Raw genomic sequence first — 21,280 nt, forward strand, 5'->3', positions numbered from 1 at the left:
CAACTATGGATAGACGCTCACCGTATCTAATGGCAGAGGACTCTCCACATTTTCTTGATACCAGTTACAATAAAAATCAAATCAGCTATTACAAATACTCCCAATTACTAAAGAAGTCTTCTCGTTTGACAGTCCAGCAAGCATCTGAGGCCCTGAGACAGTATGGAAACGGAGCGTCATTCCTCAAAGCGAACAGGAACTTTTTCATCTCACCTGGATTTTATTTGGAAAAGAATATGAGGGGGGTGGGGGATTTTCTCTAGAAAATATGGTCCCTTTTCAAGGGTAGAAATGTTTATCTGAATCAGACATGGATACAAGGCTGAGAGACGCTGCTCTGAAGTAATGAAATCCCTTCCCCACAACCGATGGGTGGCAGGAAAGATTATGGACGGGAGTACACCCCGTACCGCAGGAGAAGTCCGTCCAACCAGAGCTCCGCCTGGTTTCAGATGGTCCACCTCTCTGTCCGAGCCTCCACCGACCTGACCAAGCCTTCTCCCAAAACCTCGAAGTCTTCCAGAATAGCCTCCACGTTGGGGACAGTGACCGGCGCATTGCCGCGGGCAGCCATCATTCTTCCCTTCATGTTGGACACCTGTAACACACACAAAGGACCGCACACAGGGGTGAAACGGGGGCTGCGCTAACCCACAGCTGCCTTTTGCGCCCATCGACACTGCATTATTCTTCAAAAGCAAAAGCTGAGCGCTCCCACTCCGGGATCTCAGCACATCCCTGCCAAGCTGTCCCCTTGCAAGAGCACTCCCCTTTCCCTCTGGAGCCCTCCCTGTTAGAGCTGACACAGCCACATAATACACCGTGCTGTGAACTGCACGGCTGATAGAGTGCCCTCGGCAAAGCGTGTCCCACCAAGCAGCTGCACCCTTCCATGTCACCACGTGGGCTCACTGCGAGGAAAGGAGGCAAGGGAGGGAGACATGCCCTAGGGCAGCTATACGTGCATGATGGAAGATGCAAGAGAGCTCCCAGACATGGGTAGGGACCTGGACATGCAATGCAGTGAGTCACCAGGTTTCAGCACCCCAGCCATGCAGAGCTGTCAGTGATAGCATGGGCCTACTAGTCACAGAGCTCCTGCACCGCTGACGAGTTCCTCATATATAGCAGCATCAGTTATACCCAGGCATCTGGCTCCAGCTTAGCTGCACAGTTCCCCAGGGATTCTCCGACCCATACCCCTGCCCCCAAAGTCTTTCCTCATTAACGCGGTGCAAACTCTATGTGGTCTCTGGGACGCCTGGGCTGCCTCCGAGACACCTCAGTGGGAGATGCAAATCCCTTGAAGCTGATTAACTACAGCAACCAGAAGCTCTTTGAACATGGGGCTCTTAGATTCCCCAGCAGAAACTGAAGATCATTCTCCCCTCCCTGCCAAAAGGGCTAATGAGGACGTGCACACTGCTCTTAGTAGAGGGGAGGCGGTATGACATAGCAGACACAGCTCGGGGTGGGAGGGAGTGGACAGATAAACAGATTACGGGACAGATAAGCAGATTACACCAGGCTAGAAGAGGGGTGAAGAGGTGACCCTGCACACATCAGCTGATCTGCATGTCTTGTATCTGCTCTATCCCATGTTAAGTGGAAGCCAAACCAGGTCCATTTACCCCTAAGGGAAACAGCCTCCACGACACTGTGGCTCAGGTTCCACGCAGCACGGGACAGAGCGGACACACTAAAGAATTAGCAGGTCGCCTGTGCACAGTAAGTCTCCTTCCCTGGTCGAATCTGCTTGTCCATCCATATCCCGGGACTCGGGAGATCTAGAGCCCATTTCTGGCTCTGCCAGCAGCTGGGTGACCCTAGAGAAGCCGTGTCACCCCTGTGCCTCAGTTTCCCCATCTAAAAAAAGGAGGGTAAGGCTACTAACATCCTCTGTCATAGATGTCGAGCTTTCCAACAGCCATGTGTTGTTACCATCCCCTCCCCACCAACAAGGCACTCAAAGCAGAGCGGCAAACACTCACCTTAAATGGCTGCGGCTCGAAGCTGGAGGGTTTCCACAAGACACCAATCACCACCCCGCCGTACTTATCATAGAAGAACAGGGCAAAGTCATCAAAGGCTTCCTGGAAGAGGATTTACAAGGGTCACACGGGGAAAGGCGAGACTAACCACCGGCCAATTCTGCTGTGATCATTTTTGCTGTGAAGCAGCAGCAGGAAGGAAACCCCTGCAGCATGAGGGAAAGGAGAGGGAGAAATGCAGCCCGCAAGGAGCTGCGAGGGATCAGGGCCTTCTCCCTGGCTCCTGACAGCGTGCAGCCAACACGGGAAGTATTTGCAGCCAGGTCAGAAACAGCAAGCGAATCTGACAAACCCTGCTCCAGATCAAGGCTATGGACAGACATAAGGATATGCCATTTTAAAAGGAAGGAAGGGGGGAAAGGTTCCACCCTGACCCGATGTAACCGGTCCATCTGTCTGCTCTTCTACCAGTATAAATGGAGCTAGACTGCTGGAACTTTAAATCTGAATGAACAAGGTTTAAAGCTAGTGATTTATCGCTCCACCTGCACCAGGATAGGAACAGACAGGAAGGGCATGAGTCCAGCGTGACCCACCGTCAACTAGCACAGTTTGAAACTGGTTTAAATGTTTTCATCGGCCTGCACCCTGACCTGCCTTCTCTGCCCTGGCAGCTGCACTCCCATGGAGCAACATCTTGCGTTGAGAGCTGTGCTCTGCAGGGACCGCAAGCCCCAGCATGCAATGCTCCTGCTAAAAGTGGGGAGGGCAGAGGCTGGTGCACTGCATGCTGGGTGCCACAGTCCGTGTGGACCACACACCTGTGTTAACAATGTGGAGGTCCAATCGCCATGGGGGGGAGTGGGCAACCTTTTTTGGCAAGTGCCACAATTTAGCCCCATACCCTCCCACTCTGATCCTTTTCCCGTCCAATCAGCTGCTCTGCTTTCCACTCCCCGCCCTGTGCTCCCTGCCCAATCGGTTGCTCTGCTTTCTCCTCCCTGCCCAATCGGCTGCTCTGTTTCCTGCTCCTTGCCCTATTTAATGCTGTGCTGCCTGTCCCCTTCCCAATCCTATGTCGCTTGTGGCATGTATACCACACACATACATACGTGCGACCACCCCTGCAGAGCCTTGCGGCGGGCGCTCAGCCTGCGTGCCGTGCTTTGGGCCGGCAGCCTACAAATTTCCAACTCTTGTGAGCAACTGCTTGAAGGCGAGAAAGTTCCTTTTTCGCTCTGCGGGTTGCTCTCGAGCGAGGGACGGGGGAAGCCGGCTCAGAGCATCAGTCATCTGCTGTGCGCAATAAAGCTAATGGAGCTCCTGCCTGCACTTCCTCCTTCCCTGTCACCAGCCTCCCACACACACAGCCCAGGTGTGCTAGGATGCAATTGTAAAGCAACAATGAACGGCTCCTCCCCGGCAACGCGCCACCAAGGTCAGGAGCATTTAAGTACCATGGTTCCTTTGAGAAGTCTGCTATTAAAGCCGGGGAAGTGCCAAGTGGGGCTTGTACCAATGCTTCGATAACAACCTCCGTGCCCAGCCCTCTCAAGTGGCCGCCTGGAATGACAGCTCAAAGGCAGAGCTTGCAGAAAGATGCCTAAGCCTCACCACGTGATCCCCCGTCCCACGTAGGCCGGACTCCCGGCACGGCAGGTGAGCAGGGGCTGGCTGCTGAATGACAGGAGCCGTGTTGCGTGGGGGGAGAGCCAAACGGGGACCGTTCAGGAGCAGGGATGTCTCTGCTTTTAAAGCTATGCACGACTCCAAAGTCAGCCGGAGGGCCTGCAGGTTGTGAGTTCAGATCTCAGTGAAGCATGAGCCAGGGATTGGACAAGATGACCTTCAAGGTCTCTTCCCACCCTACGGGACCCAGACACGTCCCAGGGGACGCTGCACCAAGAAGGAAGAATCAGTGCATCAGCTCTTGGCTTTCAGACATTTTTTGACTGCAGAAAAACAACAGAGCTGTTCTTCTGTTGCAAAGAAAAGACCATAGCTATGGGTTTCTGTTTGAAAGCTCTGGGTTTAACATGTGAATCGCATTTGCACACCTAACATGGTGTGGTACCCTGTGGCACCCCTGAAAGGCTCTCATAGCACCCTGGTTGAGAAGCACTGAGCTACAGCATGGGCTGGGACAGCCCGTGCTAATCGTCTGACTGCTATGAAGCAAGGGCATAGCTCTACTGGATGCCTCCTCCCAACAAGAGCGCTGGTGCTCACAGGGGCTCAAGCCAGCAGACTTTCCTAGCGCGTAAGCTCTTACTAACGGGCTCGATTCCTGTTGGCAGCACAGCACAGCAGGGATGTAGCACTGCAACCCAGAACGGGTCATCTGAATACAGACACGAGCATGGGAGACGCAGGCAGAGGAGGCTGGCACCACCCCAGGAGCCAACTGGGTGCCTGGAGGGGCCTCGTAAGGGCAGTGGTGGTGAAGCAGGGACAGGCAGCAAGATGCAGAGCTATAAAACCAGGTCTGGACATCTGAACCTGACCGGGAGCAGCAGGGAGGGAATCAAACAGAAGGCAAGGTGACTGGACAGGTGGGGTAGAAGCAGATTGAGACCTGCCAACTCATGCCACCGATGGGCTTGGCACTCGTAATGGGCCTGTCGGGGCAAGTCTTGCTGAACTGGCTTTAGAATCGGTGCCTAAAAATACATCGGGAGGGAAAAAACAACTCAAGCCACTCGTTGCTGTACTGCCGGAGCTGGGAGAATCCGCAGAGAACAGGGCTCGGTCCGTGCAGATCTCCTCCCTGAAGAAAAACTCGTATCAGATGAACTGGCAGGGGGAAAAAACTGCGATACTGAAGAAAGCCCCAATTCCCTGATGAAGCAAAGGGAACCCATTTTGCAACCAGCTGCACATCTGGCAATTTAGTCCCCGTGCAACCTTGTTTTTCTAACCAGCAAACACCCATCCCCTCACTCCCCCCACCTACGGCTGCACCTCTCACTTGTTGTCTCAGGCCTGCTATTAGATGGAGCTGGTTGGGGCAGGGACCGTCTCATTGCTCTTGTGCTTGAAAAGCATCTTGCAAAAAGCATCTTGGAAAGCATGCTACGAGTGTTGCTACGCCGTCAATAAGAAACACGTTCATAGTGTCTGCTCCGTGCTTTGGGCGTGCAGAGCGCTGTCGTTAGGCAATCTGCAACCACATTAGAATTAACTGCTGCTGCTCACTTAAAACGCTGTCAAATTGACTCCATTTGCCATTAGCTGTTTACGGCGCTCAGCAGTAGGATAATCACGCTACTGCCCAGTGCACGGAGGTTAAAGGGCACAGGCGAGATCCCCTGCCCCAAGAAAGGGGGGCAGAGTAAACCAGCAGCTCTAGGAGGCCAAGCCGTGGTCTGCCTCAGCATCACGGGGCCTTTCAGAGAGGGAAAAGCTCCTAGGACTGGGCTTTGCTAGGAAAGAGAGCTAAAATATCCAAGAAATTAGAAAATGCAGGAGAACCAGTGTTAAAAAGACACCACCCACACTGAGCAAGTGACTGCACCCTGCTCCCAGAGCTCTGCGAGCCTGCTACAGAGCTGAGTGTGCCCAGGCTCGAAAACAAGGCAGGCAGCAAAGCTTGTCTGATTGCATTAAACCAAAAAAAACAGAGGCTGCTAAAGCAGGCACTGACTCACTCAGGCTGGAGCAAAGACGAGCCCCACTGGCACATCTCTCTGCCAGGCCAGGGACGGCCACCTGCCGTGGGTTTCCTGGTCCACTCTAGTCTAGCAAAGGATTCCTGCAAAGGGCTTTCTGGTTGCTTCCCTTGGAGCTCCTAGGCTGGCACTGCACGCGGTGGAGGACAAAGACTAAGTGGAGTGATTAACAAGCATCCTCGTCGCTGTGGTTAACCACAGGGAGCGTGTGGCAGGCTCTGTGTGTGTGTGTGCGACCATGTGTGGCAGGCTGTTTTGATATGCATGAATGTGTGCATGTGCGTGTGTGTACATCTGCACGTGTCCATATATCAAAAATCATGGATCCATATATTCTCACATGCTTCCAAATAAGATACCCCTTACTGTGGAAGACAGGATACAGGGTTGTGGCTACGTGACTCAGAGTAAGTCCTCCTGAAAACACAGTGTCCAGAAAATGTGGCATCTCAGGAGACAATCTGGGACAACAACAAGGGCCCCAGGCCCTTGAAAGGGCAGCAGTAAGACTGTTACTTCTTTACTGTAAATAGTTCTTCATACAGTGCCTGTATATAGCAAAGGGTTGTTTCCGTGCCACAAGCCTCAGCAAGGTACTACAGACTGCATGCAGCAGCTCACTCGCCCTCAGCCAGCTCAATGCCTCTTCAGCTTCAAGCTACTGGCCCACCAGCAGCTGTGAGAGGGTTAGCACTGGACTCTGCGCCTGCTGTTTCCAGCCCACAAGGAACCAACAGCCGTCTTGGTGGCCATGAGTTGCAGTGTCTGCTTGCTCTATTATACCCTTCTTCTAGTCCAGCAAAGGAAAAATCAGCTTCCCTGCTCAAAATACACACCCCAATTTTTGGGTACGTAAGGTATGACAGTAAATGGCATACGGTATGGCGTATGATATGGCAATAAATATGGTATGGCATAAGGTGTGGCAGTAAATATGGTAATTGTTTTGCAAACACAAGAGCAAGACAAGATTTCTTCGCACCAAGCAGGGGGTGTTCTATGCAGAAAAGAAACACTTCCTTCCAAGGACCTCCCCAAAATATGTCCTTGCCTCTCAGCAGCCCACAACCAGAAGAGGCCAGGCTGTCTGTTGAGGTAGGACAAGAGAGGCCAGCCCTGTCAAGATCCCATCAGCTGGAGATAGACACTGCTGCAAGAATTAGCATACGGGAACCACAAGGTTTCCTAGTGGAAGGAAACAGCCAGGATGGAAAATCTGCAGCCGTCTTCCAGCAGGGTGCCCATGTTACGGCATGTAGTCAGGGATGACAAGCAATAATTAGCTATACAGACAGACAGGTCCATCTGGCACTGTGACCCTTCCCTTCAGCCCAAAGCTGCCTGCCCAAGCCAAAGAGGCTCGCACATCTTGGCAATCCCCCATAAAGGTGGGGACTGATCTCCAGGGGTCCATCTGCGACCTTCCAGCCCAGCAGGCAGTTGCTGCTGCGAGAGACTAAGCCTGGATATTATGGGGAGCCCAGAGACTTCTGGCCTTGTCAAGTATGGCTAAGTTTCTTCCTCCCAACCTGCAAGTGATGCATTTTGACCCTTTGTTAATGGATAACAGCAATCTTCTGAACGGCACCATGTGTGATGGGAAAGGATGACTCTTTCTGCAGGAGACAGGGTCACCTTGCAAGTCCCCTTCTGCAAGATGGTCTTCACCTGGCAGAGTTGGGAGCCTGGTGGCTCCTTAAACCAAAGGATTCCTTGCACAACAGTGGTAGAGCCAAGGGCTTGCACACTTACAATGCTTTTCCCCTTCACTTATACACAGTACTGCAAGGGAGCGATCTGCAGCGACTCCGCTGCTCCACTCCCTAGGGAGCCAGAAGATCCAAACAACAGGGTGGAGAAGACACCCTCCAAGGAAACCTTTTGTCCTGGCACTGCAAGGTCTGCCCTGGAACTGCAGATGCTATGAGCAATTCATGCATCAGGTGATAGGAAATAATTCTGCACACACAAGTTAAAGAAGGATGATCTATTGAGGTCCCTTCCGACCCTAACATCTATGAATCTATAAGGATGCTACTCGCACAAGGCGTGAAGGCATCACCCTCAGTTCCTGCAGGAAAAATGGTCTGCACACAAAATACTCCCCCCAAGACAGCACGTGACACACTCCACCCATCCCTGTCCCCCCACAGCTCTTGGCCACGCTCACCCTGAGCTCCTGCAGGTAGCACTGCACAGGGTCATAATCCACCACTGGGAAAGAAAGGGTCTTGACTGGAGCATCGCTCTTCAGCATGCCCCGGATGAACGACTTCGCCGGCCGGTCCACACCCTCCAGGTGCCTTGGGATCTGCTTGGGATTGAGGTGGATGAGGACGTCGTAGAAATCCAGAGGAGGGCGGAAAGCCACCTGCAAGAGGGGAGAAGGAGGCACAGGGTAATGCTACCTGGGACAGGGGAGGGAGGTTTTGCAGGGAAACAGGATTTCATTGGAAAATACCCAACTATCAAAGGCACAACTTCGCACAGGCACCCACCAGCCCAACATTTTCATTGGAAAAGGTCCCTCCAAGAGGGAATTCCTGGTCAGGGTGAGCACACCCCATCCCTGCACAACCACCAGCCTAGTGGTTAGGGCAAAGGACTGGAGGGGACACAGGTTTGCTGGATTCAGACCAGCAACCGTATTATCTCTCACACCTCAAAAGAGTGCCATGACTCACAGGCCATCATCCCTCCTGGAACAGATGAAGCTCTTCCACTCCTCCAACCTCCATCTCTTCCTCGCTCTGACCCGCACTTAGGATGTCAAAGGCACGGGTTCAAATCCTGCTCTACCATTCCCCCACATCCCAGTGAATAGCTACGGTCAGTGGCACCATCTCTTTCCTGTGCTGGAGCGGTACACAAATAGACAGCGAACTGCTGCAACACTGACAACTGCCCGGTGGACAGGGCATCGAATCACCGCCTTCCTAGATGAGCATCCTACCCACTGCATCGCTGGCTCTTCTGGGGTGGGGACCGGGGGTCTCCATTTTCAAGGACGACTTCACTAGATCTTGGGTTTCATCCCAGTGCCACGGAGGACTCAAGCTGGGACAGTTTAAAAAGGACAGGAAATACGTTTCCTGCCCAGCTCTATTCAGGAGCCTGGGGTTTCACCGGAGGGATCCAGAGGGGATCCCGTTCACATTCATGCTATCATGCCTTCCTCTAGGCCAGCTTCAGCTGTGCTGCTTCGGTTCCTACCCTAACGGGGGTCAGCTAAAGCAGGCGGGGGGGAGCATGGGGTGCAAACCACACCAGGAGGGAGGTGGTAAAATGTTTGAGAGACTCTGGCAGACTCAACGGGACCACAACCAACCTCCTTCATCTCCCCCTTCCTTGGTCCCCGGGAACCAGGACTGGTCCCACCCGTGGTACCAAACGGCCGCCTCATTCACTAACAATTTACAACACGTTTCGAGAGCCTCAGAAACGAAAGGTCCACGAAAACGCAAATGTTTCACTGCGCGCGGGCAGGACTCCCGGCGAGACGGTGCTGGTACGTGTGTGACTGCCAGCGAGCCCGTCCTGTGACCAGACCAGGGGGCTGGCTGCTCCCAGGAAGACACGGGAGACGGTGCAGGAAAATGCTACGTAGCATCCAAGCATTTGTGAAAGTGTTTAAGAAATAAGCCCCCCGTGGAGAGGTCAAGGAGACTCGCTGAAGATACACAAGGAAAGGGAGTCTGGTGAAAGGCGGGGAATCGGGAGCGGGCAAGGGAGGACACAGTTACTATGCATGACAGGAGACTGGGCAAGATGGACCTATAGGTCTGCTATATACTGAGTCAGACCTACTGCTCTGACCCAGTATACAGCAGTTCCTATGAACCCTCAGCCTCCAAAATGCATTAGTTTCGAGCAAGGGAAACCAGGAAGTCTGGGTCAAGTTCACAGGAGCACTAAGGGACTAAGTCGGTCACTGGGTCCACAAAAACACCTGCTGCACCCCCAGTGAGCCCCCAAATGCAACCCAACACCATATAACTGAGACCTTCAGGACAAAAGGCAAGGGCCTCCAAAGCTGCACGGCACCCTAGGAAGAGGGCAGAAAAGACAATAGCAACGATACTAGTGCCTTGGCCCCTTGTCTTGGAAAGACACCGGGCAGCAAACTATGCCCAGGCAATCCTAGACAGTGACTCCTGAGAAGAAAAAAAAGATCTACCCATGGTGTCTGCCCACGTAACACAGCGCAAATCCCCCTGTGACCCCAAACCATCACCCTCTATGGGGACGAGGATGGCTGAACCAGTCCAAAGGGAATCGGTGAACCAGCCCCCACTGCTGCCCAGCTGCTCCCGGGGACACGAGGCTCCCATCCCAGAGCCCACCCCGAGGAGGGCAGCCAAGCCAAGCACGGAAGGGAAGAGCTTTGTTGTGTGCAGAGAGAAGCGATCGGGATGGGTAAATATTTGGACGAAGTCAGGATCTGAGGCTCTGGCTACTGCGGCGCTAAAATGGAAAGAATGACACCAGCCAGCCGCAGGCACGTCAGCTCAACAACGCACGTCAAGGGGGGCCGGGGAGAGGGGGATGCCACCCACAACAGGCCGTCCAGAAGCATCGGCGCTGCTAAAGGCCGGGCCGTGGAAAGCAGCAAGTGCACAGCAGCCAATTTGGCTTTCAGGGCCACGTGAGATCCAGCCCCAAGAGACTGGGAACAGCTGGGCCACGGACCCTCAAGAATGGGGGGTCCATGTGGGCTTTCGGCTTGCTCAGCCCACACCGGAGGAACAGAGAACGGAGAAGACTCAGCAACTGGTCCTGTCTGGGAGACCAGGCCCTAGGACAGTCCGGGGAACGGCACAGCCAGAGCAAAGGAGTCTGGGCTGTGGATGGCGAGGGAGGTGTTTAGTCACAACGGCGGGTATAAACCGTGTCCCTGTAGCTGCAGCGACACAGGAGCAGCAGCGAGTGCCCCAGGATGGGAGCAGGGCCAGGAGGCAAAGTGCCCAGGACGCAGCCGCCTTTCCCCCATCCGTGCCTTCTGGTTCAGCAACTCAGAGCGACATTTCACATGCTGATTTGGCTCTGCTCGTCACCAAAGCACCCTGCGCTTTCCCACCGAGCGTGCGGCAGCCCCGGGAGTGGCTGTGAAGGTGTCTCCCATGCAGTTGGCCCCTGGAGGCCCCACCTCAAGGCATGAGTTCAGTTGTCAGCCTCTGGCTAATAACAAGTACCAAACGGCTTCGCTGGGCAGACGTGATGGTGGCACATACCCAGCGAGACCCACCGGCCCACAGCGTTTCCTGCAGCTGCCCCATCTCCTGACCACTGCTTTGGCCTGAGAATCACGTGAACTAATTTCCAGGCAGTGCCAGGTCTTTCGCTAGACGAATGCACCCAGTCAGTGCCCGACGTAAGGGCATCTCTCTGCTGGTCGCAACTGGCATGAATTTAAGTCAGTCGACAGACGAAGCTTGCCTGGTGTAGATATGTCATGCCTTTAGCCAAGCACCCTCTGGGCTCAGACAAGCTCTCGTTCCAAGGGACTTCAATGCACCAGCCTCTGCTTACCAGGTGCTTCTCATGAGGTTCAACAAGGACAAGTGCAAAGTCCTGCACTTAGGAGGGAGCAATGCCATGCACCGGTGCAGGGTGGGGGGGACTGGCTGGGCAGCAGCTCTGCAGAAAGGGACCTGGGGGGACAGTGGACAAGATAATGTATGAGTCGGCAGTGTGCCCTCATTGCCAAGGCTAATGGCATCCTGGGCTGCATCAGCAGGAGTGTTGCCAGCAGATCGAGGGCAGTGATCCTTCCCCTCTATTCAGCACTGAGGACGACGCATCAGGAGTCCTGTGTCCAGCTGTGGCCCCCACTACAGAAAGGCTACACACTGGAGAGAGTCCAGTGGAGGGCAAAGAAAATGGCTGTGGGGCTGGGGGACAGGACTTGTGAGGAGAGGCTGAGGGAACTGGGCTGAGTCTGCAAAAGAGAAGACCAAGGGGGATTGAACAGCAGCCTTCACCTCCCTGCCGGGGGGTTGCAAAGAGCTGGGCTGTTCTCAGTGGGGGCAGATGCCAAGACAAGAAGCAACGGGCTCAAGCTGCAGCCAGGGAAGTTGAGGTTAGATAGTAGAAACAACTTTCTCAGGAGGAGGGTAGTAAAAACACAGGAACAGGTTACCCAGAGCAGTGGTGCAGTCTCCATCCTTGGAGGTTTTGAAGACCGGGGTAGACAAAGCCTTGTCTGGGATGATGTAGGTGGGGCTGGTCCTGCTTGGAGCAGGGGTTGGGACTAGATGTGATCTCCTGAGCTCCCTTCCCACCCGCATTTTCTACAATTCTGCTGCTAGGCTTTCTTGAACCAAAACCACTCTGCAGCTACTCCTCAGCAGGGATCATTTTGCCCAAGTTATTGAATCCGGAGGCCACATCTTCCACATTCATCCTCATGCTTATTGCCAATAGCAGAATTTCCCATTCCCTTCCACAGCAAAAGGAAGGCTGCACTGACTTGTTTCCTAACGCCCTAGACAAAGATTTTCTTAGCAAAACTACCAGAAGAAAGCTGCCCAAAGCAGTCCTCGTTCAAAGGCGCTTTCATGCAGCCTGAGACCATTGGAATTTGAAAAAACGGAAACATTTCTAAGAGAAACAGGCATTTTTTTTATAAAGTAAATGCCTCCCCTGCAGTGTTTCCAACCCAAACACAGCAGCGCTGCGTGAGGACCCAAAGGCAACGTCAGCTAGAAACTCATTAAACCCAATCGTGATACTTATGTTTTCAATGCCCAGACAGAGAGAAATGCAAGAAGTGAACAAGTAGAGCCAAACATACTTTTCTTTTAAAAGTTTCTCAGCCTTAATATCCTAAGATATTACCTGCAATGCTGGTAAACGGGCTTGTAAATTCCTTTAAATTAACATTTAAAGCAGTCTAGGTGATTTAGAGACATCTCCGTCATCGGCTTATGGACAACATGTGTCTAAATCCCCCGGACTATTTCTGACAATGGCAGCTATACATTTTTAGCCTGGCTGTAACTCATTAAGCAAACAAGAGGTTTCAATATGTACGTCCTTCTTCCTACTCTCTCTCACCTGGAGTGATGGTTGCCTTTAGTGGGAGGCAATACTGGATTGATCCAGCCTTTCCATTGCACCTACTGGGAAATAAATGGATGCACCCGAATTGCAGACTGGGAAAGATGCAGGTCCTCAGAGCTGTTATCTGAGCTCTGTTCTTAGCTGCTAACCACTCCTGAAGGTTTAGATCACCAGGGAAAGTCTACGCCTTACCCTGCGTTTCTGAGGATGAAGTGCATATTCTGTATCCTAAGCCCTAACAGAAAGTCCACGTACTGGAATTCCCTCGCCAAATATCTTCCCTGGAGAATAAAAACAATCGGCAGCTGTCCAGCGTCTGCAAATGATGGAGTTAGAAGAAATGTTTACCTCTCTGTTGACAATGGCATCTCTGACTCACAGGGAGTTGGGTTGAGTTTACTCCTCGGCTCTAATTGTCTTGCTGGCAGGGACAATATGTCCCAGTTTAACTCGTTAGGCACTGCCAACCCGACCACTCTTGGGTCAGCGCAGATGCAGCCTGACAGATGTGTGGGTACAGGAATTTGTGTTTCCCAGCTGTGCCTCTGATCTTGTGTTTCCTGCCTGCTCACCACCTGGGACTATTGGCTAGAGCAGGAAACTCATGGGTTTCCATTATTCCACTTACCATGGACTCCGTGGACTGCCTATGCCTCGGTGTAACGACCTGTAAAATGGGCATAAGACCCTTCTCTTTGTATGTGAGGTGTAAATGCAGCAATTTGCACACATGCATTATTATTAGTTATGGTCCCGTTACAGCAGACATAGGCCAAAGAAAGGGGAAGTGCCCTGCCAGTCGGGGAAGAGGACACAGGACTCCTGAATATATGTCCTGCCCCTTTTCTGCTGGACCATACCCCAGCCACATAAATGAAGTGCCGATGTATTAGCTACACTAAACAGCACTGCGCCATCCTGTGACCCCCAAGATGGTGCTGCTGGCGGCTCCAACAGGATTGCCCCATGCAAACTCCACGTCTCACCCATGCTCTTAGCACTAGCCTGCCCTGCCTCCACGTTCACATGCACACGGGGCTTGCCCTGCCTCCTGTCCCTACAGGGCCCCATCTCTGCTTTCCCCACATAAGTTACTCTACAGCTGCATCGCTTCTGAGGAGAGGCTGAGGGAAATGGGCTGATTTAGTCCGCAGAAGAGAAGACCGAGGGGGATTGAATAGCAGCCTTCACCTCCCTGCAGGGGGGCTGCAAAGAGGATGGAGCTGGACTCATGTAGGTTCCTAGCTGTGTTACAGGACCTCCACCTAACCCAGTCCCACCAGAGGAAATGTCTTGCTGGACCTGGTCCTGGCCACAGGCGACGACCTGGTGAGGGGTCTGCGGGTGCTCAACCACCTGGGTGACAGCAATCATCGCCTGCCGGCATTCACCTCCACTGCAGGGTGTTAAGGGCCTGCAGCAAGGCAGCAGCCCTGGACTTCAGGAGGGTGGATTTCATTAAGCTAAGAAGACTAGTCGAGGAGGCTCTGAGGTCCCGGAGGGGCGTGGAGTTGGGAGTCCAAGAAGAGTGGTCATTCCTGAAGGAGACGATCCTCCAAGCCCAAAGGGTGGCAATCCCAACACGGATCAAAGGGGACAAGAGTGCTCAAAAGCCCCCATGGCTCACCAAAAGCATCCAGGAACGTCTCAAAGCTAAGAAGGAGGCGTACACCCAATGGCAGGGGGGGGCCATCACCAGGAAGGACTACACCTCGGGTGCTCGGGGCTGCAGGGGGGCGGTCAGGAAGGCCAAGGCGGAGATGGCAGTAGGACTAGCCACCCAGATCAAGGACAACAAGAAGTCCCTTTTTAAATACATAGAGGGTAAAAAGGTTCCAGGTAACGTGGGGCCTCTGCAAGGCACGCTTGGAAATCTGGTGGTCTCACCAGATGACAAAGCTAACCTATTTAACAATTTCTTTGCCTCCATTTTTCTGAGCAGGGACCAGGTCATCCCCGCCACCGGGACCCCCGATGGACCCAGGGGAGGCACAGCCAGGCCCAGGGTCAGTGAGGACGTAGTCAGGGAACGCCTGGAGGGGCTGGACGTGTTCAAATCAGCAGGTCCAGATGTTTTCCACCCCAAGGTGCTGAGGGAATTGGCAGGGGTCATTGCGGGACCCCTGGCACGGCTTTACGAGCGCTCGTGGTGCTCTGGTGAGGTGCCGGAGGACTGGAAAAGGGCCAGTGTGGTCCCCATTTTCAAAAAACGGAGGAAGGAAGACCCAGGAAATTCTAGGCCAGCTAGTCTTACCTCGGTCCTGGGGGAGTTCTTTGAGAAAATTATCGAGGAGCACATCTGCAAGGGGCCGGCAGGGGAGGTGATGCTCAGGGGCAACCAACGTGGGTTCATTAGAGGCAGGTCCTGTCAGACCAACCTGGTGGCCTTCTACAACCAGGTCACAAAAGCCTTGGATGCAGGTGTCACAGCGGACATAGTTTTTATGGACTGTAGGAAGGCCTTCGACACTATCTCTCACCCCGTTCTCATTAAAAAATTAAGAGATTGTGGTGTCAATGCCTACACAGTCAGATGGGTCACCAAATGGCTGGAGGGCTGCACCCAGAGAGTGGTGGTGGACGCATCATATTCGACCTGGAGGGAGGTGGGCAGTGGGGTCCCCCAGGGCTCGGTCCTTGGGCCCGCGCTGTTCAACGTAGATTCATAGATTGCAGAGTCGGAAGGGACCACAATGGATCATCGTGTCCGAGCCCCTGCCACTGGCAGGAGAGAGGACTGAGGTCAGATGACCCCAGCCAGGTGACTATCTAGCCTCCTCTTGAAGACCTCCAAGCTAGGTGACAGCACCACCTCTCTTGGAAGCCCATTCCAGATCCTGGCCACCCTTACTGTGAAAAATTTCTTCCTAATATCTAACCTAAATCCACTCTCAACTAGTTTACACCTGTTATTCCTAGTCACTCCCTGGGGCGTCCTAGTAAACAGCACGCATCTCGAGCAAGTCCAAGGAGGTGATCCTCCCCCTCTATGCGGCGCTGGTCAGGCCGCAGGTGGAGTACCGCGTCCAGTTCTGGGCGCCGCACTTCAAGAGGGATGTGGCCAGCATGGAGAGGGTCCAGAGGAGGCCACTCGCATGGTCAGGGGGCAGCAGGGCAGGCCCTACGAGGAGAGGCTACGGTACCTGAACCTGTTCAGCCTTCGCAAGAGAAGGCTATGGGGGGATCTGGTGGCCACCTACAAACTAGCCAAGGGAGACCAGCGTGGAATGGGAGAAACCCTGTTCCCCCCCCAAACACTACTGGGAGTAACAAGGAATAACGACCATAAGTTGACAGACAGTATATTCAGGCTAGACATCAGGAGGCGCTACTTCACTGTCAGGGCGGCTAGGAGCCGAAACCAACTTCCAAGAGAAGTGGTGCTAGCTCCTACCCTGGGGGGCTTTAAAAGGAGGCTGGATGAACACCTTGCTGGGGTCATTGGACTCCAGTACTCTTTCCTGCCAGGGCAGGGGGTCAGACTTGATGATCTGCTGAAGTCCCTTCTGACCCTACAGCTATGAAACTATGACTGTTCTCGGTGTGGGCAGATGACAGGACAAGGAGCAATGGGCTCAAGCTGCAGCAAGACGACCTCCATGGAGCCCTGCCAATGCACCCGTCTGGCATGGCAGATCACAGCCAGGCCGATCCACTGGTCAGAGCCCTCCTGGAAACCACGTGACCTTCAGGCACTGATTTGTGAGCTAGGAGGGACTCTATGCTCGAAGCTGCACCAGCCGTAGGGAATTCAAGAGTCCCGAAGAGCTGTGAGAAATGCTTTCCGGGCAGTCCATAACCGGCTCCTTTTCCACGTCCAGTTTCCAGCCCATTTTTCCTTTCAGCTGAGCGGTTCAAGGGAGAAGCAAGCCAGGAGCCAGCAAAAGTGGATCTAAAGTTATTCTGGGCGGCTTTCCACTGAGCTCAATGAGATGGGTCAAGGTACACCAAGACCCAAGTCCCGCTGTGAGAATACAGGCTCACAAAGGCGGTGGGTTGTGCAAAACACCCAGCGGCAGCTGTCAGTCACTGACCCAACCGCGTGAAGACCTCACCCAGCTGCTGGGAGCCCTGCCAAGGGCTGGCTCCAGGGAACCCTCCACCTGGCTGAGCAGCAGCATGGCTGGTGCATTAACCCCAGGCAGTGGGGGCAGCGGAAGGGGGGGGCAAGGGTCTGGCAAGGAGGGGCAGAGCTGCAGAGGACCACACCTTCCCCCATGGACCCAGCACCCAGACACAACTGTAGCATGAAGCTTTCCAGGTGTGGCTTCTGCTCCGCAGCAAACTGCTTGTGGAAGCACGTGCACACACGTGTGTGTGCATCTATGCGAGTGTGCACACACGTGTGTGTCTGTGTGCACACACACACACGCACGCACAATATTCCAACAAGAACCGTCAAGCTGTTTTCAAGGACAAGGAAGAGTTGGGATGGGAACGACGTAAACCCACTCTACTAAAAACCATTGCCAGCGCAGGCCACCCATGGTTTCCCCACTCCTAAACTGCTCTACCGACAAAGCAGCACGAGCACACAACAGGGCAGGGAGCACGACAACCCCACAGATGGGAAGGGCGAGCAGGCCAGAGATCCAGGGAAGGGGGGTTTGCCCCGTGCCCAATTCCAAGAAAGGCCCCGGCACCTCTAGTCACGACTGATTTCCTGAATGAGAATCCCCTGGGAAACTGCCAAAAGGCAAAAGCCATCATCAGAAAGTGGCGTCTGCTGTTTGGGCAGCTTCAGATTTGGGGGAGGAGGGGGTGAGGGAAGGAGAACAACTTCAGACCCCCCCGAGGCCTCATTTGCAGAGCTGCTAAGCATGTCAACAGGAAACCACGGCACGGCTCAAAGCCTCTGAAATAGCAGCCTCTCCCTGACTGCAGGTGGGCACTCGAAGTGGAGGAAGCCAGAATTACAGGCCTGAGGAAAAGGTTGAGCCAGGAATCCTTGGAGCATCCTGGAGAGAGGAAGGAAGTTGCCAGGAGTCCCGGCTGCAGCGACAGAGAGCACACGCTCCCCAAACCCACAATCCTCACTCAGGCAGAACTGCCAGCAAAGTCAAAAGTCACTGCAATATCCTTGCACTGTGTGTTACCCCTGAACAGGCAAGAGAGAAGGAAATCAGGGCTGTACACCTGCTAATGGAAACACAGATCTGACCAGCACATTCCCCAAGCCCACATGCCCATGACAACCCTGCTATGTACATGCGTTATCCATGTGGATAGACATATTCCCATGCAAAGTGGGAATGGGCCTGGAGCCCTTAATCCTGGAACTAGACCCATGTGGGTGGATGCCAGGTCAACATGGGCCATGGAGGATCTGGGGCGCTCTCCTGGATGGATCAGACTGCAGAATCAGGACCTGCACCACTGCACTGCACAGACATCCTTCCTACAAGAGGTCCCCGGCTACGAGTCCACAACCACATCAGGCTGCTTTGGTTCTGCTTCCTGCTCCAGAAGCCAGTGCATAAGGATGATCCATACAAAGCATGGGTCACTTTGGCCAAAATACACCACAAAGCCCAGCCCTCCAATGACGGAAAGGACCGCTACAGACTTGCTCCTGGTACCTGTGTGGAGGGACGGCACATCAGACATGACCAATGCTCCCTGCTCCAAAGAACATGCCATTCAAACACCAGGACAAGCCAGGAACTGGGGAAACCACATCTTACCATCCCTGACAGGTTGCACAGATGCTACAGACTAAGTGACTTTCCCAAGAGCACACGGGCAGTCTGTGGCAGGGCTGAGCACCGAGTCCCATCTTCCCGGGTCCTGCCCAGCACACCAACTGCAAAGCCATCGGAAGCCCTAAAGCTGTGAGGGGGAACGGAGGGTGCCCAGCCTCTCCTTGGATCAGGGCATCACATAAGCTTGAGTGCCAACATCCACATACCCTACAGCTACAAGAAGGTAGGGACATAAACTGGCGCAGACCGAGTCCTACTGCTTGTAATGCTTTCCAGCCCAAACGGCATCACACAGCTCATTAGGGAAACTCACAATCACACCGCTCATTAAGGAGACTCACCGTGGGAAGCCCAGTGCCAGACATGGGTCATTTGTGGGATCGGCCAAGATATCCTCCCCACCAGCTCTGCCAGCTACGTTCCTCCTCCCTCACACCCACTTTCCCAAAATACAAGTAATGCCACAGGGGAAAACTACAAATAGACCCTCCTAGAAAAAACCTCAGCCATCAACAAACAAATTTCCGCTGGCCACAAAGAATTCAAGGAAGAAACAGCTGCTAAGGGGTTTAAGCAAGGGCCGGCCTGAACACAAGTACCCGGAGTCAGTAAAGATAAGGGGAGCCGAGACGGCACGCCGGGTTCGGGCTGGTGCCTGACGTGGGACAGGGAGGCTCCAACATCTCCGGGTGGAAGGAAGCGGCGGGGAGAAAATAAGTCTATTAATAAACCAGCCGCCCCGCCCGGTACCTTCTCTTTTGGACAGGGTGGAAGCACCACGTCACACCACTCACGAGGGGCTGTAACCCTGAACTGTGATGGTCGGCTCAGATCTCCACGTAGGTCTCACCGGGCTCCTCGTGCCGGCGCTGGCCAAAATTGGACATCCTGTCTGCACGGCACTGCTGAGATCCAGCCTGTCTTCTCCAGCCATACCGCAGGCGCTGGCCAGCTCCTGCAACGGTCCCTGCCAAAGTCCCTTCCCTGGCCCTGACAAGAGTGACCCCGGACCCATGAAGGACACTGCGGCACAGACCGCTTTCCTTGCCTGGCACGCAGACTACGTTGCCCCTCTCCAGGCATCTCGACCTTGGCCTGTCCCGCTCGAGTCAGCCTCGGTCACCATCTCGTTCGATTTACAAACAAACGCCCTCCTGCCATCAGGCTCTTGAGGAACTTCCCCACCAAATCTGCCACGACCCTCCTCCACATCTTTCCTTTCCTGTGGTGCCCACAAAAAGACTAGCATCAATTAGGACACTGGTGGCTGAGCTGCCTGCTTCTACTAAACCATTCACCTGTCATCTTTTACCACCTGCTTACATTACAAGGTTTTTCGGGCAAAGCCACACCGCGCTCAGCGCAGTGGGTCCTGGCTCAGGACTACGGCCTGCAGGCACTATGGTTATCAGGAAGTTTACAAAGAAACCAGTACTAAATCTTTGAGATGTTCCAGGTGGATCAGGGCCACACACCTGCATGGGGCTCCCTGAGCTCTTACAGGGCTCTCACCATGTGGGCACACTAACAGACAGCAGATAAGGAAACACCTTATCTTCAGTATCTTCATTAATGACCTGGAAGATAGGATGAAGTGCACCCTCAGCAAGTTTGCAGATGACACCGAGTTGGGGGAGTAGTAGATACGCTGGAGGATAGGGCTAGGATTCAGAGAGACCTTGAAAAATTGGACGATTGGGCAAAAGAAATCTCATGAGGTTCAATAAGGACAAGTGCAAAGTACTGCACTTGTGACAGGATAAACCCATTCTTGAGATTATGTTGCCCCTCTCCGGGCATCTCGACCTTGACCCATCCCTCTCGAGTCAGCCTCGGTCACCAGCCTGTTTGATTTACAAACAAGTGCCCTCCTGCCATCAGGCTCGGGAGCACCTGGCTAAAGCAGCAGCTCTGCAGACAAGGACCTGGGGAGACAGGGGACAAGAAGATGGAGATGAGCCAGCAGTGTGCCTTTGATGCCATGAAGGCTACCGGCATCCTGGGCTGCATCGGTAGGAGCATTGCCAGCTGTTCAAGGGCAGTGATTCTTCCCCTCTATTCAGCACTGGAGATGCCACATCTGGAGTCCTGTGTCCAGCTCTGAGCTGCCCACTACAGAAAGGATGTGGACACATTGGAGAGAGTCCAGCGGAGGGCAACGGAAATGGTTGGGGGACAGGACATGTGAGGAGAGGCCAAGGGAACTGGGATGATTTAGTCTGGAAAAGAAAAGATTGAAGGGAGATGATAGCAGCTTTCAACTCCCTGCAGGGGGGTGCAAAGAGGAGGGAGCTGAGCTGTTCCCAATGGGGGCAGATGACAGAACAAGGAGCAATGGGCTCCAATTGCAGAAAGGGAGGTTTAGGTTGGATATTAGGAAAAACTCTCTCACCAGGAGGGTGGTGAAGCACTGGAACAGGTTACCCAGAGAGGTGGTGCAGTCTCCATCCTTGGAGGTTTTGAAGACCCGGATAGACCAAGCCTTGTCTGGGATGATGCAGTTGGGGCTGGTCCTGCTTGGAGCAGGGGTTGGACTAGATGTGACCTCCTTAGATCCCTTCCACCCTCATTTTCTGTGATTCTATGAAACACCAAGAGAAGGCAAACAGCTCCAAGCTGCCCTTTCCAAGGCACATGCATCCTAAGAGAAGTAGAAAACCAGACCCGTTGCACCACAAAAAACTACATGCGAGGAGACAGCCAAGCAGGAAGGATGGAACATGGGTCCACCGATACTGATCTTCAGAAGAGGAGGAGAGGGATCCTGACTCCGCTGTCTTCCACGTCTAACAGGTTTTGGCCACATTTCCATTCCTTAGAAAGACCAAAATGTCAACGTCGCTAATTCTTTCGCTGT

General features: G+C 53.7%; 1 protein-coding gene across 1 annotated transcript in view; it reads right to left on the reverse strand.

Moving 5' to 3' along the window:
* Window positions 1–200: 200 nt before the first annotated feature.
* The window catches only part of NOL6 (nucleolar protein 6), a 50,544-nt gene continuing 29,464 nt past the window's right edge, over window positions 201–21,280 (reverse strand). Inside the window, exons 24-26 of the mRNA XM_014597909.3 lie at window positions 7,830–8,030; window positions 1,992–2,093; window positions 201–598 (exon numbers count right to left, since the gene is read on the reverse strand). Of these exons, the coding sequence (XP_014453395.2) occupies window positions 449–598; window positions 1,992–2,093; window positions 7,830–8,030 (453 nt within the window). The 3' untranslated portion in view covers window positions 201–448. The remainder of the gene's footprint in view (window positions 599–1,991; window positions 2,094–7,829; window positions 8,031–21,280) is intronic.

Source organism: Alligator mississippiensis, chromosome 3 (assembly GCF_030867095.1).
Source record: "Alligator mississippiensis isolate rAllMis1 chromosome 3, rAllMis1, whole genome shotgun sequence".
Taxonomy (NCBI): Eukaryota; Metazoa; Chordata; order Crocodylia; family Alligatoridae; genus Alligator; species Alligator mississippiensis.